This window comes from Phacochoerus africanus, chromosome 6, assembly GCF_016906955.1.
Source record: "Phacochoerus africanus isolate WHEZ1 chromosome 6, ROS_Pafr_v1, whole genome shotgun sequence".
Lineage (NCBI taxonomy): Eukaryota > Metazoa > Chordata > Mammalia > Artiodactyla > Suidae > Phacochoerus > Phacochoerus africanus.
Window position 1 is genome coordinate 83,341,837 of NC_062549.1, and position 18,445 is coordinate 83,360,281.

An 18,445-nucleotide genomic window follows, 5' to 3' on the forward strand; every position below is an offset into this window, starting at 1 on the left:
TCATGGAGGCTCCTTCTGACTGGACATTAGAACACAAATCAATATCCTTTAGGTCTAATTGTTAACCAGCTAGCTATATTTTCATCATTCCTATAATTTTGTATGGTGTTCACAAAGAGTTGAGAAATTTGGCCAAATGCTTGCTAAAGTCAAGATATACTTTGTCTACAACATTCTCTTGATTTAAAATTTTAATAAATCTTCAAAAAAGGAAATAAGGCTGGTTTGTTCTTGGCTCTAAATCCATTTTGACTTTTTTGAATAACTTCTTACTGATAAAAGTGCTCACATATTATCAAATATAACTTACAAATATTCCAGCTCTCACTCCCAGTGCACACATGGTAGGATTGCACTTTCCCACTGAGGTGAAATTAGATGTGTGTTATAACTCGCTTTGGCCAATGTCATCTGAGTATAAAATATATCACTTTCTGGGAGAATACGTTAAGAATGAGTCTGCTCATTGAATCCGCTTTCCCCGCTATCCTGGCAACCAGAATGTCCCAGCCTGGATCCCAAAGTACAAGCAACAATAGTGGGGCCTCAAGCAACCTACAGTGGGCCTGTAGTATAAGTAAGAAATGAGCTTTTGTTATCTCAAGCCACTGAGATTTTGTAGTTATTCATCAATGAAGCAAAACCTAGCTTATACTGACTAATATATTATGTTCAGCAGACTATTTCTTTTTTTTTTTTTTTGGTCTTTTTGCTATTTCTTTGGGTTGCTCCCGCAGCATATGGAGGTCCCCAGGCTAGGGGTTGAATCCGAGCTGTAGCCACTGGCCTACTCCAGAGCCACAGCAACGCAGGATCCGAGCCACGTCTGCAACCTACACCATAGCTCACGGCAACCCCGGATCGTTAACCCTCTGAGCAAGGGCAGGGACTGAACCCACAACCTCATGGTTCCTAGTCGGATTCGTTAACCACTGCGCCACGACGGGAACTCCAACAGACTATTTCTGGAATCCACATCTAGACTCATCTTTTGAAATCTGGAAGAGGATATACCCATCTTTAGCTTTCTAGCCCACCTCTCATTCTCCATTACCTTTTGGTACTGACATTACACCTATTAGTTCTTTCCCTGTATTTCAGTGGATAGAGGTTATCTGGGGATGACTACTGGAATTTAATGACTGGGTGCTTCATCACTGCTTTCTTATCTCAGACTTCAATTCTTTGTTAACATCTGTCATATTTTCAATTCTCCATAGTAGAAAAGGCAAAAACAAAAAAGAGTTGTGTAGTATATCACAGTTAAGCTTTGTCATCATTCCTCTTTTATTAATTACCTTGCTTTCATAAAGTCTAAAGCCCCTCTAGGTATTCTTCACTTCAGCATTTTTCCTAAATCTCAGCTCATTCTGGGCATTCAATTTCCTCACACCCTTCTTCATATTAACATTTATTGAATTCACTATTTGAAATTATTTACTTGATGTATTTGTTATCTATTGATTGTTCCTGGCAAATGCCGTCGCATAACGATGCTTTCTTTTTTAAAACTTAGTTATATGCTTCTCCTTCTACCTTCTGTTCATTTCTTAACATTTGCATTTACCAAGGTTTTTCTTTTTAAAGGTTATCTATTAAGCACCCATTTTTAGAGGTCTCTATTCATTTTAATGTTTGTTAAATATACTATATACTAGTATTTTCCCTGATTTAAAAAAAAAAATACTTCCCTGGAGTCTAAGATATATGTTAACTGTCTTACTTTTTCCTTCTAATACTCTTACATACCCCAGAATGACCAATATCTGGCTGAATTTACTAACCAGTTCCTCTGTGTTGGTGAGTATACGTTCCTTTTTTTTTTTTTTTTAATTCACTTATTTTCTGTATTACTTACTCCAGGAACTTGGATTGCTCTGAAAATATTGGCTGCACTATTCCTGTTCAGAGTGGTAGAACGTGATTTTCACAACATTCAGGCATGAGCATTTCATCAGCCCCAGCAGCTAAAGGAAGGCCTTAGGAAATCCTAATTTTCTCAGAACTGACTGGGTAACAAATTAAAGTTTCAACATTTCCTTCTACTTATAGTTTGAAGCCTTTCACACCACATAACTCCTTTTAATTCTTTCCCTCTACTTCTATAAGACTATGTCATAAAACAATCACTTGCTTATATATAATATTCTACTTTGCTATTCACCTTTATATAAGTGTTCACATACATAAACTCATGTCTACACTTCCTTTTTTTAATTTTGAAAAAGGAGAAAGAAAAGATGTGAGACAAAAGGGGAGAGGGAGGAAAAGAGGGGACATGAGGACAAAAGGAAAAGGGGCCTGGACTGAGGACTGGTGTTACTGGCCCCTCTGCCAGAGCACTTGCACCTGAGGTTAGATAAAGCAAACAGCGAAGAAGAAATAGGAAAGTGAGTGAATTGCCTCCATTCTCAGCTTTGCTTTCTAGAAGGTCTGTTTGGGGACTGAGTGCAGTGACCATAAAATCCTGAACATTTGCCTTGAACATGAACCCTCGAAGAGAAGAATCACGGGACCGGGCCATCGTCAAAATAGCAGCTCATTTACCAGACCTCATTGTCTATGGAGAATTCTCTCCAGAGCGACCCTCTGTGGATTATTTTGATGGAGTCTTGATGTTTGTTGACATTTCAGGCAAGCACAAAAGGGATGTTTAATGTGGGTGAACAACAGGCTCACACTGGAATCACACGCCAGGGTGGGGGTGCCGTTTTTGATTTTTTGTGCTGTGACTTCGAATCCTACTGAGAAAACAGGAGCGGGGAGGGGGTAACCTGTGGGCCTGGTTCCCTCTCATTTTCCCTTACCCCTCATGTCTAGTCATGGGCAAATCTTTAAGATGCTCATGTCCCAGGCCTGGAATTTCAGGCTCCAGTATCCCTGTCCCAACTTCACTGACCTAATTCTCCAAGCCCCACACACACCCAGGCAAAACTGACCTCAGGAAACTGTCTCTCCAGATGTTGTTTACAGCTAACAGTAAAATTACCACCTCATCATAAGTCTTTGAGTTTTGCATATTTTCATTACCATGAAATGGAAATTCTATACCTAGTAACAAAAATTGCAGACATCCCTGTACACATTGAGAAATGTGGAGGGAAGAGTTATCTGGAGCCTTTCCTTGACCCCTAAAGCAATAAACATATAAGAGGCCCAATATCTGACACCTGACCAGCTTCAAAGATCATTCAAAATAAACTCTGCCAAGAGGGAAAAAAAAAGAAAGAAACTGCCAGTTCTTAAAAGCTGAGGCCCCCTGTTCACCAGTTAGTCCTCTTCTCCTGACTCTGTTTGGTTCCTCCAAACACCCAAACTAGCTGCACATTTGTTACAGGTTTTACTGCAATGACTGAGAAGTTCAGCACAGCCATGTACATGGACCGAGGGGCTGAGCAGCTGGTGGAGATCCTCAACCACTACATAAGTGCAATAGTGGAGAGTAAGTGTCCCCATAGACTTCTGGCTTAAGCATATTTTAATTTATTGTTTTTCTGTAGTTGTTGGTTATAACCTCATAGAGTACTGTTGCTTAGCATGCTTCACTGTCCCTTTAGAAATGTATGAGAAACCAGTCTTCTCTGAAATATAACACAGTATGAGTGAAGAAATGTAATCAAACCTTACCAGCACAGACTATTTGAGAAATTTGTTTTGCATTAGTTACAAGACTACTTTTAAAATAACTGTTTAATTAGAGACTACTTTTAAAATAACTGTTTTAGGGGAAGTTCCCACTGTGATGCAGCTGGTTAAGGATCCAGTGTTGTCTCTGCAGTGGGCACGGGTTAAATCCCCAGCCCAGTTAAAGTTTGGTGTTGCCACAGCCTATGGTGTAGGTTGCAGATGGGGCATGGATTCGATCCCTGGCCCAGATACTTCCATTTGCCACGGGTACAGCCAAAAATAATAATAATTTTTAAAATAAAAGAACTGTAGTGGTAATACTTTAAAACTTTTAGGTTTTTTTGTTTGTTTTTGTTTTTGTTGCACCCTCAGCATTTGGAGGTTCCCAGGCCATGGATCAAACCCAAGCCACAGCAGTGACACTGAATCCTTAACCGCTAGGCCACTAGGGAACTCCAGTAATATTTTTAGTTATATTCAATAACTCTAAAAGCTAACATCAGTATAACTCAAAGATAGTCATTAAAAGACTATAATATCAATAGATGAGTGATTTATAACTACCAGTAATTTATGTCCTAATAATGGATTCTGAAGCACTTATAGCCGACTGAAAATTTGGTCTCCTTTACCACCTCTGCCTACCATTCTGTGTGCGTGATTAATCTGAACTATTCGTGAAGAAAAGGATTTATTCTATCAAGGTAAAGTCTAGGTCTAGTCTATTATCAGGCTCTGAGTTCCCTAGTGATATCGTCCCCTAGACAAAATTTAACCCTCATTAAAAGCAGAAACTGGAAGTTCCTGTCTTGGCGCAGTGGAAACAAATCCGACTAGGAACCATGAGGTTGCGGGTCCAATCCCTGGCCTCGCTCAGTGGGTTAAGGATCTAGCGTTGCTGTGAGCTGTGGTGTAGGTTGCAGACACGGCTCGGATCTGGCGTTGCTGTGGCTGTGGCTGGCAGCTACAGCTCCGATTAGACCCCTAGCCTGGGAACCTCCATATGCCATGGGTGCTGCCCTAAAAGGACAAAAGACGAAAAAAAAAAAAAAAAAAAAGCAGAACCTGTACCTAATTCCTTTCTTCAGTGCACTCAGCATGGCAGTGCTCAACAAATATGTGATGAGGCAAAAATAAGAGAAAAAATGTTCATGCATGTAATAAAGCCTAAATAAGCAAAATCCAAGTTGGTAATAAAACCAGAGTTGACCACAGTTGTGTTTTCGTTTTGGTTTTGTTTTTTTTTTTTTGTCGTTTAAAGCCATACCTGCGGCATATGGAGGTTTTCCCACGTCTGGGACCTATACCACAGCTCACAGAAATGCTGGACCCTTAACCCACTGAGCGAGGCCAGGGATTGAAACTGCAACCTCATGGTTCCTAGTCGGATTTGTTTCCACTCCACCAAGACAGGAACTCCCTACCGCAGTTGTGTTCTTTTCTGATTTTCAGTTCTTATGGTGTCCTACCATTCATCCACTCAGCTACACTCACTCAGGCCCCTGCTGATAACATACCTAGATCAGTAAAGAGTGTTCCATTATCATGCGAGCAGGGTATCTGCCCTTAGGCCTCATCAGAAATCTCCCTTTCTTCTCTCTTATCTTTTTCCATTTACAGAAACACAGCATGTACATAGTCTAGTTCACTGTGCTCATTCCGCAGTTGAGGAAACAATTCAAATGGGTTGAAATGACTTGTCCGAGATGACCTCTTTAGTATAAATCTATTCTCTTAATTGCTCTTCTCCTGACCTAATTCCTATCCCACTGTTGAAGAGTGAATTCTTTTTCTTTTTTTAAATGGCTGCACCCAAGGCATATGGTCCCAGGCCAGGGACTGAATCTAAGCCTCAACTGTGATCTACCCCACAGTTGGGGTAAGGTGTACCCTTTAACCTACTGGTCTAGGCCCAGGATTGTACCCTTGCCTCTGCAGCTACCCGAACACCTGCGGTCAGGTTCTCAACCCACTATACCACAGCAGAAACTCCTCTTTTTATTAGTTTTAAGAAATCAAGGTTATGCTGTACACCTGAAACTTAGATAATTTAAACAGAAAGAAAGAAACCGGAGTTTGATTTTACCTTATTTTCTTTTTTTTTCTCAGAAGTGTTGATTTTTGGAGGAGACATCTTAAAATTTGCAGGTATGGGGGCTTCCTGAGAGGGCAGGGGTAGGAAAGGCATGCCCAGGTGTCTGTGCTCTGACAAAGGAGGCATCTCAGAGAGAGCAGTGGCCAGCACAGTGGGTGAACGAATGCTTGAAGAGTGAGTCTCTGTACAAATTACACACAAAATAGGCTGGTCAGGTCAGAAGCCAACGGTGTGTCTATCTCTTCAAGGTGATGCGCTGCTAGCCCTGTGGAAGGTGGAACGGAGGCAACTGAAAAACATCATCACCGTGGTAATTAAATGTAGCCTGGAGATTCATGGATTGTTTGAGACCCAGGAGTCTGAAGAAGGCCTGGATATCCGAGTCAAGATAGGTAAGCTTTTGAGAAAGGAGAGATACTATAGCGGTTCGATGTGGGTCCTGACTCCTTGAGGCATCTCCCTCCTAAAAAGAAAACAATGGAACATAGTGACTCAGGCCCACCATCCTGTCTTGAGCTTTGGAATTAGGCCCACCAAAATGTAGATTCTGGTTCCCTTACTTATCAGGTAGGAGAATTCAAGTTAAATCCTAACATCTACATCATAAACTCTTACAAAAAGTAAATTTAAGTGTTTAATATAGAACCTGGCACATGGTAATCACTCCATAAAATACTCTTCATCATTACCATTGCTGTTGTTATTGTTAGGTCTTGCTGCTGTCAACAATAGGCATCATTAAGCACAAATAAGGAGCAGCTTGTGAGTATACAGATTCAGCAATGTCCTAAGCATTGTCTTCTCCCACTTCATAAGAATCATGTGCAAGAAGAGCTTAAAAAGTCGGCTTGCAACACAACTCCACTTCATGGAGGGTTTCTTAAATCCACACATGCAATAACAATCACTCATATTTCTATACTGTGTTGCAGACTTTACACACACTGTGTCATTTCTGATTCACCACAGTCCTGAGGTCTAAGCCACATAGGCTCTGTTTCACAGGTGGGGAATGAGCTTCTGAAAGGTATAAATGATGAGTTACAGCTGTTGGTGCTGATGGTGTTAGCTTGTAAACTTTAGAATTCTTAAGTATCAGAGGTGATGAGAAGATCAGAGGTTACCCAATTAACTCTTAGTCAGTTTTCTTTAAGTTACTTAGCTTTTCCAAATAAGTTAAATCTTCTGTTGAAAAGATCAAAGTGTTGTAATACTATATCTTTTTTCCAAGGTAAGATCTAGAGAGTTGATGTATTACTCTTCTAGAAAATGATGGGGACCCTTCAGTTGCATGTTTACTGGCTATTAGAGAAGTGGTGTCAGTACCTTTTCTTTTAATGAGCGTAAGCATCAGTGTGCTTCAGAGGGAAAATAAACCATATGTATACATCAGGGGAAATCAGCCTTGACAAATCAGCTCTGCAGAGAGCAAAGATAGAAAAAAAAAACCCAAAAAAACCCCTTGATTATGTTAATTAGTCATTTAAAAAGACCGTGTATCACTGATGGTTCATTTATACATATATTTTGTATACATGCCATATTTGACAACATTCTGTCTTCAGCTGCTTTGGTACCAAAAACTTCAGCACCCAACTTGAAAACAACCAGAGGACATATTCTTGGGACAGGACATTTGACAGTCAAAATACTAGCTCTTGTCCCCACCTTTCCTTCTATGGCTGTTGCTTGACATTCCACCCTAAGGATTTCTTTTTGGCTAAAGCTTCAATATCTGATAAAATGCAAATCTTTCCTAAACGGAAATTATTCAAATTGTCTCCTGAATATATAGGTAAAGTATAAATCAATTGACGAAAAGCTAAAACAACCTTGGGGACTGACAGGGCCATCTAGGGACCAAAATGTCACAGAAAGGTGAAAACAAGTAGCTAACAATCTAGCTTTAGGAGAAAAGGAGTTTTGGAAGGCCTGGGCCCAAAGAGACATTCCCTGATTTCTATGCAAAGTTTTAGAAACTAGATCGTTGCTCAGAGATGCTCAGGACTCTGATTGTTTTAAGAATCTATATAGCTGGGGGATAAGCCAGAACTTCTCATGCGAACCCACTGCTTGCGCCTCCTCAGGACTGGCTGCCGGCCACATCACCATGTTAGTTTTTGGAGATGAAACTCGCAACTACTTTTTAGTGATTGGTCAGGCGGTGGATGACGTGCGCCGCGCACAGAACATGGCTCAGATGAATGACGTCATTCTCTCGCCTAACTGCTGGCAGCTCTGTGACCGCAGCATGATTGAAATCGAGAGGATTCCGGATCAGAGGGCAGTTAAGGTATGTGCGATGCTGCCAGTCTGTGCCGGGGGTCTCCTGTCAGCAAAGCCACGGACAGTACTGGTTCAATGAAACTTCTGGGCTGGGCTGGAGACTCGGATGGGGTCAGTCTGGGTTAGATTTACGAGGTGTTGTTACGGGACGCCTCCTCTTGGGGAATCCAAGACAGGTGAGTTTAAGACTTCTCCGTGGTAACTAAGGATGTGGAATTTGGGTATGGAGGCCTTTTGGGGGACTAGTGCCCTTGCCTAGTGAAAGGAAAGGTGTCCTGGCTGTTGCCTAGAAGCAGAGAGGTAGTTTTGAGGGCTGCCATTGGCTCTCATGTTCTTTAGTCAACATTCTCCTAACTCAAGGCCAGAGAGCACCCAAGATTGGACATGAGAAGGGGCAGCAAAGCTTAGTGAGGAAAGAGAGACATTTCCCATGGCCCTGCCCAGTAGAAAATGCTGTGGTTAAGTTGAAGATTGACCATAAGCAGAACTGCCCTTCAGATATAGCCAATTAGAGAGAGGAGATGTGTACTGCTAGCTGAACCAGGAACAGGACTGCTTGGTAGATGGAAAGAAAAGATGCCACACCCATGGAATTGCTGGTAAGGACAAAAGGCACTCCCAACCCCAATGCACTGTGCATCAGTCTGTAACCTTCATAGCCCTCCCCCACTCACTCCTCCAGTAATATGCATGCGGGCTGCATGACCTAGCTGGCTGATGGCAATACCCTGTTCCCCATCTCCTTCAATCATTCCTTATACCTATAAAAATTGTTTTAATTTTTGTATTAATTTTAGACTCATGGGAAAGTTCAAAAATAATAAAAGAGTGTTACCAGGTGTTCCCATCATGGCTAAGTGGAAACGAATCTGACTAGTATCCATGAGGATGTAGGTTCAATCCCTGGCCTTGCTCAGTAGTTTAAGGATCCCACATTGCCGTGAGCTGTGGTGTAGGTCACAGATCCGGCTTGGATGCTGCATGGGTTAGACCCCTAGCCTGGGAACCTCCATATGCTGTGGGTGCGGTCCTAAAAAGACAAAAAATTAAAAACATTAAAAATAAAAGTGTTTCCATACATCCCTTACTCAGCTTCCCCAAACAGTAATATTTTTCATAACCAGAGTGCAATAGTCAAAACCAGAAAATTGGGAGTTCCCGTTATGGCTCAGCGGTAACAAACCTGACTAGTATCCATGAGGATGCTGTTCCATCCCTCACCTTGCTCAGTAGGTTAAGGACCCCGCATTGCCATTAGCTGTGGTGTAGGTCGCAGTAATGACTTGGATCCTACATTACTGTGGCTGTGGTGTAGGCCGGCAGTTACAGCTCCAATTTGATCCCTAGCCTGGGAACTTACATATGCCACTGGTGTGGCCCTCAAAAGACCAAAAACAAGCAAACAAACAAACAAAAAATAGATAATTACCGTTGGTAAATAATAATCAGTAATTAAAGGCCTTTGCATTTTATCAGTTTTCCCACCAATGTCCTCAGTGGAGGGTTTTCAGGGTTCTATCCATGACCTCACATTGCATTTTTGTTGTTGTTATTGTTATTTAGTGTCCTACAATCTGTAAAACTGTTCTTTAGTTTTTCCTAAGGGAGTGTTAATCAGTTATTTTGTGTGTATGTCCCTCTGTTTGGTTTTGCCTATTTTTTCATTACTGAGCTAAGGTTATCCATTTTTTTGGAGGTAAGAATATCACAGAAATGAGGCTGTACCATTTTCCATGTATTATATCTTGGGGTTCATGATCTTGATATGCTTATTACTGGTGATGTTCCTAATACTTTTTGGGAATCAGCCCCCTTTATCATTTTACATCTGTAAGAAAGAAATGGTATACAGTTTAACCAGGTTTTATTGGAATTAAAATTAATAAAGGGAAAAAACAGGAGAAGAAAGTTCTAAGAGTGGAAGAGTGTACAGGTTAGCCCATGGAATGGCCTTCTGTGTATATATCAAAATTGAGGTTTTAACGACTAATTGGAGAGATTTAATATAGTCACATCCAAATTAAAAATCTCCATTGTTTAAGTATGCCAGTCTCTGTTAATCATGCTGTGAATATTTGAATGTATACTCCCTGCCCTTTCTGTTGAGAAATTACATTCAAAGGACCAGACAACCTTCAAAATAACCAAAAACTTTTCTCTCTCTTTTTTCATTTAGGTTAATTTCTTAAAACCACCCCCTACTTTTAACTTTGATGAATTTTTCACAAAGTGTATGTCTTTCATGGATTATTATCCTTCTGGTGACCATAAAAGTGAGTACCTTCCATGGACAAGAGCCTTTGCCTCTGCCAGTAGTCAGTATGGTCTTATTCTAATGCCAAAGTTTCCATTACAAGTGGTTGCCCCCTCAATACAGCTCCTAGTCCCAAGCAGCACACAAAAGGGACCCCCTTTCCATTCCCCATAGCAGCTGTTCTAAGTACAGCCTTCCTCACATCCTTGACCTCTCCCTCGGCAATGACTCCTTTCCTTCATCTTCCAAACATTTGCAAGTGTTCCTCATGATTAAAAAAAAAAAAAAAAAAAACCCTTCTATGAACCCTGTTTTCCCTTCTAACCTCCACCACCAAACTTCTCAGAATCTAGTTTCCATCTATCCTCTCCTCTCTCCTCTCATTTATTTATTCACCCAATAAGCATTGATTGCATTTACCTTGGTGGGGGGGGGCATGTTTCTCCCTACCTGTCAGTCTTGAGCCGCTGTAGCTTCTGTCTGCTTCTCTTCCTGACTCCTGGGATTGTTTATGTTAAGGCCACTAATGATCATCAACTTATCAAAGCAGCTGACCTCTCTTCAGGCCTCATCCTAGGTGGTTGGCCTTAGATTACTCACTTTTTATGGATACTACCCTCTCTTTCCTTAGGTTCAGGAATATTCTTTCCTAGCTTTGCTTTTAGCCCTCAAACCACCCATTTTCAGTGCCCTTTTTATTCCTTAAATGTTGGTGATTCCAGGGATCTGTCCTTGACTGTCTGGTTTTCCCTGCTCACCTTCTGGGGAACCATTAATCTATGCTGGACATCCCTATGATGCCCACATGGGCTGGGACTAGGGCGAGGAAAGCAGGAGCCCAGGGAATGAAATGTAAGGAGGCACTACTTCCAAAGAATTGCAGACTGCTTGAACCAGCCCTAACAGCTGGAATTCAGGCCAGACTTTTGTCCTGATTTCTAAACTAAAAGACTGTCATCTTTCCTGGATGTCAGCCAGGCATTCCAACATTAACATGTTGTTTAAAAATGGTTAAAGAAGACAATTTTGGTAATACAAACTTTATATCAAGTTTGACATGAAGTTGACAGTCTTCTTTTAGAAAACTACAAAATGGGGTGGAAGGCAAGAAGCTTTATAAATAAAGAATACAGACGAGACAAATAGAAAATATTTGATTGGCTGGGATCACATAGTAAATCTTGTTTGGGGTGAAAAGGCCCAGAGTTGGCTTGGCATCTGGGGACTGACTGCGTTACCGCATTTCTGGTTAAACAGAGCATTTATAGGGACACAAAAGTTGCTTAAATCTCAGTGTGCTTACATGGCATCCTGGGCAGGGAGCAGTTCCATCTCAGGCCTAGAAATTTATTTCTATAATGTCGCAATTCTATGCTACTTATCCTTCCCTAAAAACTGTTTCTTTATACAAACTAGACACATCAGAAATATCTTTGAATCCTTCTTCTTCCTCATCCTTTATGTATAGGTCTCAAATATTTCGAACATCATAAATAGTAGACCATAGTTTTATAAAATTGCAACAGGGTTGGAGTGGAGCTGAGGGGAACTGTAGGAAAGTTGACCAGGAAAGGGAAGAACCCCCAAACTTCAAAGATGGAGAAAGTGTAGTGATGCTCCTTGGGCTCTACCCCATTCCATTTCCTAGATCTTAATGGTGCCTTCAACAAAGAATTTCTTTAAGCCTTAATTTGAGCACTGCAATACCATGCGCTGTGCAGTTCTGGTGCAGCTAACTTGGAGTTAGCGTAAATAGGTTGAATCCTCCATAAGACTCACTTCAGACACCAGCTGCAAGTTCTGAGATCACTAGGCCACTTGCATTTCTGACCAACTGGCTACAACTCCTGTACTCTTCGCCTGTCTCCATAGTCTGTTCAGTGTCATTTCTTGTTAGTTTCTAATACTCGCAGGAGATTCTAACCAGGCTAGAGTCTTCACCAGTTCTTTAACATACTCTGCTCATTCTTGGGTTTTTGGTGTTTTCTAATTTATTTATTTTTCTGTTTTTTCTTTTTAGGGCCAAACTTGTGGCATATGGAAGTTCTCAGGCTAGGGGTCGAATCAGAGCTACAGCTGCTGACCTATGCCACAGCCATAGCAACATGGGATATGAGCCACATCTGTGACCCACACCACAGCTGACGGCAAAGCCGGATCTTTGACCCACTGAGCAGGGCCAGGGATCAAACATGCATCCTCATGGATACTAGTTGGGTTCGTTTACCAATGAGCCGCAATGGAAGGAAACTCCCAGTTTTTTTGTGGGGTTTTTGTTTGTTTGTTTGTTTGTTTTGTTTTGTTTTGGCCATGCCCATGCCATGTGGAAGTTCCCAGGTCAGGGATTGAACCCATGTTATAGCAGGAACCTGGGCCGCTGCAGTGACAATGCCGGATTCTTAACCCCATGCACCACAAGGGAACTCCTATTTTTGACTTTAACCTACTCAATTCCTTCTGTTAGGCAGGCCCTCATCAATTCTAGTAAAAAGCCATGAGTCATTCAAGATTTAGTAAAATTTCTAGTTCTCCTTCAAACCCTTTTCTTTTTTTTTCTTTTTCTTTTTTTTTGTCTTTTTGCTATTTCTTGGGCTGCTCCCGCAGCATATGGAGGTTCACAGGCTAGGGGTCCAGTTGGAGCTGTAGCTGCCAGCCTACACCAGAGCCAGAGCAACGCAGGATCTGAGCCACGTCTGCGACCTACACCACAGCTCACGGCAACGCCGGATCGTTAATCCACTGAGCAAGGGCAGGGACCGAACCCGCAACCTCATGGTTCCTAGTTGGATTCGTTAACCACTGTGCCACGACGGGAACTCCCTTCAAACCTTTTTCTGATTAAACCAAGTTTGTCTGGACTATTGTTTCTTTTGACTTTCTCTGGCCTTTATAATCTTTTAGCCCATTTGGCCTAACTTTTTTCTATTTAAACTTTGTATTCATATTATACTTGAGTATCCTTAAGTAAGTGACTCCAGGAAAAAGCCCAAGTTTCCTAATAACTTTTTAATTCCCACACAGTGTCAAGTGTGGCATTTTATATATACTAGATTTTGAATATATTCAACAAACACTTTAAATTTGCTTCTTAATTTATATCCCTTTCAGACTCCAATTTTATTTTTCATCTAATTTTTTTTCACATTATCATTATTCTCTTCCTTGATGAAAACCTACCATTATTTCTTCCTATTTGTTGATTTCTTCAAGCTCATTTTTACCACCACCTGTAAGTCTGTCCTAGAGTATGGAACTATCAACCATTATAGTGAAGAGAACCACAGTGATAATTAAACTCCAGTGCTTTTTTTTCCCAGATGAGGAAATAGGAGACAACCAGGGCAGTGAAGTAACTTGTCCAGGGTTACACAGTGAGTTGGTATCAAACCTGGCATTGGAAGCTAGCCTCCTGAGTCTTATTCCTGCTCCTCTTTCAATGCTGTCGTCTCCTACATTCTGTTTCCATTGTCCTCTAGTGTCATTCCGTCACCTGTGGCAATATTTTCAGCTCAGGTATGGAGGTGAAAGTCTCCTTAAGTTCTGAAGTGTGGTGACAGTTAGAAAAGCATTTTCAGCTACTTGCAACTGAATTTTGGGAAACCCGCAACTTCCAAGGACCTCTTACTGGATTTCCCTTGGCCCTATTTGGCCACTAGGTAGCCCAGAGTTTCCTAACTGAACAGTGATGACCACTCACTGCCCAAGTGACTGGGGACTGGAGGTGCCTCTCCTAACAGTGTAGAGCCAAGCTTCCCTTTTTGAGCCTGCCCCTTCTCTGCCCTCTTAGACCTCCTGAGGCTGGCTTGCATTCTGGAGTCCGATCCTGAACTGGAGCTGTCCTTGCAAAAGTATGTAATGGAAAGCATATTGAAGCAGGTATTTTCATAAATTCATTCATTCACTTCGGGGGTGTCAGGGATCTTAGCTATTAAAATCAAGAAAATCAGTTTGGTTTTTTTTTGGTCTTTTTGTCTTTTTTAGGGCCACACCTGCGGCATATGGAGGTTCTCAAGCTAGGGGTCCAATTGGTACTGTAGCCGCTGACCTACACCACAGCTCACAGCAACACCAAATCCTTAACTGACTGAGTAAGGCCAGGGATCGAACCTGTATCCTCATGGATGCTAGTCAGGTTTGCTAACCACTGAGCAACAACAGGAACTCCAGTAGCTTATAAATATTTACTGGAAATAAAAAGAGGTGGTGCTGACATTCTCCATGTGAAGGTGACTAAAAATCCAGTTGTTCAAATCAGGATAGTTTTAAGAGTTAAAGGGGGCATTAATCATAATTACACTGTGACAAAAGGCATGAAGTAGGACTGTGTTGTGTTATACCAACTGGTCAGACCAGAACTGCCCAAGCATTCCAGACCAAAGGGGTTACCCTTTCTCCATGCCACACAACAGAAAGATGTCAAGTGAAAGATACAGTTTCTCTTAAGTCATTTGACTTAGATCTTAAGCTTTGAAAGTTAATACAGATAATTAGAACTCTCAGAACCACCTCTAACCCCCAACCACTTTCCTTTTTAATCACTTATATCTGGGCCCTCTTAATGTATTTCTCAAAATTCACTGTACGCCAGACACTACTCTTTCATGCATTTATTCTTCACAATCCTAGGTAGATATCTCTAGTCCATCTATATGAGAAAACTGGAGACCCAGAAGGATATCAGGAACTTTCCTGAGGTTGTCAAGTAAGAAATGTAGCTAGGATTTGAACCCTCTTCTCTCTGAACCCTACATTTTTTTGGCCACACCAAGGTATGCAGAAGTTCCTGGGTGGGGGATCAAACTTGTACCACAGCAGTGACAACACTGGATCCTTAACTGCTAGGCCACCAGGGAACTCCAGAATCCTACAGTTTTTGTATAGGCTATGCTCCCCATAATGTGTGCCTCTTTCAATACTTAATCCCAACAAAACACAACTGTATCTAGGAGAAAATCTTTTTAGGACAAGCCCGATTAGTGGGCAGCTTCCTTCACAGGGTGGGTTGAATAGCTATCAGAATGCTCTGCTCCAGAGTTCCCGTCGTGGCTCAATGGAAGTGAATCTGACTAGCATCCATGAGGATACAGGTTTGATCCCTGCTCTTGCTCATGGGGTTAAGGATCTGGTGTTGCCGTGAGCTGTGGTGAATTTCACAGACGCAGATTGGATCTGGCGTTGCTGTGGCTATGCCATAGGCTGGGGGCTACAGCTCCAATTAGACCTCTAGCCTGGGAACTTCCATATGCCATGGCATCCACCCTAAAAAGAAAAAAAAAGAAGCACTGTTCCACCTTCAGCCCAATTTAGAAACACCGCCTCTAGTACCTGAAATTGTTTGACTCTTTTAAGATTTTTTAAGCTCCAGAGAGCCACCCCCTCTTCCCCTCCCTCCCTTTGAGATATAACAACTTAGGCTTCTTCAGCTGCAACCAGCTGAGAGCAAGGTCTACAGGAATCGGATATGAGAGAGTCTCCATGAGTCATTGTGAAACTTGGGGGTAGGAAAGATGCACACGAGGTAAAGAGATACAACTAAGGGGGTAAAAGGAGGCAGAAGACAAATGCTTTACAGCTTTATCAAGGCCTGTCCCTGCACTTAAAGAACAGAGATGATGGAGTTCCCTTGTGGAGCAGCAGGTTAAGGATCCAGCATTGTCATTGTAGTGGCCCAGGTTGCTGCTATGGCCCAGGAATTTCCACATGCCACAGGTGCAGCCAAAAAAAAGAACAGAGATCCTTAGAGATAATATGGTAATATGGTTGCATTTTCCAAACCAAATGTTACATGGCCTGATAGAATAACTTTTTAATATTTAATTAATTTATTTAACATTTAATAGTTAATTTTATGTATTTAATATTTAAATTATGTGTACTTAATTAAATCATATATTTAATAACATTTAAGAAATTCATTTGAAAAATCTAAATTATCACATTGGTTAGTTAGAAATGATTAAACCACCTTTTATGAAAGGACTAAAATTGTATGAAACTAGGACTATCTCAGCCAGTTAGGAAGCATGGCTGCAAGATTTCCTATACAGAATTTACTCTTTCATCCAGAAAATGTGTTTCATATTGTTAATGGAGAATGTGACACTTTTGTTGCTATCGGGGTGAGAAAAAAACCACATTTCTCCCCTATTGTCATTTAGTTTAACAAAATTTAGAGCTGATGATAAAAGACAGGGACAGCTTGGGAACATTCTCCCTTTCCCTGTGCCTGTTATAGAAAGACTTAGAGATAGATGAACGCTAATGAAATATACTACCCTAGAGAGGCAGGGGAGTATTGAATGTTGGACTAGAAGTCCATAGATTGCATGCTTGTTTGCTACTGTTTCTCCATGTGCCTTGAGAAAATTGTTTTGTTTCATCATCTCTCAGTTATCTAATTAGTAAGATGGAGATAATGACACTGATTTTATTTCATTTGAGGATAAAGTAGGATAGAATATGAAAATATAAGGTTATGGAGTTCCCTTGTGACTCCGGTGGTTAAGGAGCCAGCATTGTCACTACAGTGGCTCAGGTCACTGCTGTGGCGCAGGTTCAATCTCTGGCCCAGGAGCTTTTGCTTGCCACAGGTGTAGCCAGAAAGAAGGAAAGAAAGAAAATATAAGGTTGAATTACATGACATGCTATTATTATTCTTAAATTGCAAGAGAACCAGAAGGAACAGAAGTCCTTTCTTTTATTGTGATATTGGCATAAGGGAGCTAGCAGTTGGGCAAGGGAGTGGTGGTTGCCACCAAAAATTAGCAGGTGTGTAAGTTTCTAGTGGCAGAGATTTGATAGTGCATTCCATTTCCATCTTTTGACTTTGGGCTGGCTCTGCAGTATTGTACCTCCCAACTTCAGCTTCCCTAGAGAATCTCAAAAGGTTAGTTCCCTCCCAGTGATAATTTAGGGTGTGGAGTGATATCGGGAGGAAATATCCACCGCCAAGGACACATGTAAAAGGAGAACTTCCTTCTACTTTGCAGATTGATGACAAACAGCTTCGGGGTTATTTGTCTGAGCTTCGCCCAGTGACAATCGTGTTTGTGAACCTGATGTTTAAGGACCAAGACAAAGCAGAAGTCATAGGTTCAGCCATTCAGGATGCCTGCGTGCACATCAATTCTGTCCTGAGGGTCTTCCGAGGCCAAATCAACAAAGTCTTCATGTTTGACAAGGTAAATATGAACTAGAGGTGTGGGAACCTACCAATAATTTAAGCTTAGCATTCATGTCCACAGACATGTGGAAGAGGGAGGGAAGAGACACCTTTAACCTAGAACTATCAGTCTTTATTTATAGTTATAACAACAGCTCACATGGTGGGTATGGCACTGACTATGTGCCAGGCATTGTTTTCCACACCTTACATACAATATTACTCATTTCTCTTCATGACTTCTCTAAGAGGTAAGTACTGTTGTTATTGCCCCCATTTTACAGATGAGGATGTTGAGGTAGAGATGAAGGTGCTAAGACTAAATTTTGCTCAGTAAGTGGTGGTCTGGATTTCAAACTCAAGTAGTCTGCCTTCTTGGTGTGTGCTCTTAACCACTATGCTTGACTAGCTTTCACTATACATATATCTCCAATCCAGGCTATAATTTATCCCTCAGAGGTTTTAGGTCAGGTTTCTAGTAACTGTCATAACCCAGAAGCTATAATTTCCTATAATCACCACCTGCCATAACTTTACTTCCAGTTCCCTTTCAGTTTCATGGGACTTGAGGTGGGAGTGGGGTGGGATCACCTCTAGCATTTGGTGTCTTCAATCTGCTCTTAAGCAACTCGGAGAAAAATGATGTGATAACTAATCACAGAGGTGCTAGTGAGAATTGAGCCCTCATCTCAGAGCAATTAATTACTGCCCCACACTCATTCATTTACTAATTCAATAAGCATTTATTGAGCATTTTCTAGTGACTGAAAGCTAGGGCTGGGCTGTAAAGATGAGTAACTTACACATGTTGTTACTCAGCCAGATGGAAAGAACTAATTTTTTTGTACGAAAAATAAACTCTGTGCTACTGATGGAGTGGGGCTGTCCAGCACAGTGTGCTCTGGTACTTTCTTCCATATTCATTCATTGGTATCATCAGAAAAGAGATTAGAAGCTGAGAATAGCCTTTAGTGTCTTGCAGACACTCCAGACAAATCCTAGAGAGACAATTCCTGATTCC

At 41.4% G+C, this 18,445-nt stretch overlaps 1 protein-coding gene across 1 annotated transcript in view; it reads left to right on the top strand.

Moving 5' to 3' along the window:
* Positions 1–2,486: 2,486 nt before the first annotated feature.
* Positions 2,487–18,445, top strand: part of ADCY10 (adenylate cyclase 10) — a 94,255-nt gene continuing 78,296 nt past the window's right edge. The window contains exons 1-8 of the mRNA XM_047782975.1: positions 2,487–2,634; positions 3,338–3,442; positions 5,737–5,775; positions 5,971–6,114; positions 7,810–8,015; positions 10,185–10,281; positions 14,050–14,138; positions 17,252–17,443. Of these exons, the coding sequence (XP_047638931.1) occupies positions 2,487–2,634; positions 3,338–3,442; positions 5,737–5,775; positions 5,971–6,114; positions 7,810–8,015; positions 10,185–10,281; positions 14,050–14,138; positions 17,252–17,443 (1,020 nt within the window). The remainder of the gene's footprint in view (positions 2,635–3,337; positions 3,443–5,736; positions 5,776–5,970; positions 6,115–7,809; positions 8,016–10,184; positions 10,282–14,049; positions 14,139–17,251; positions 17,444–18,445) is intronic.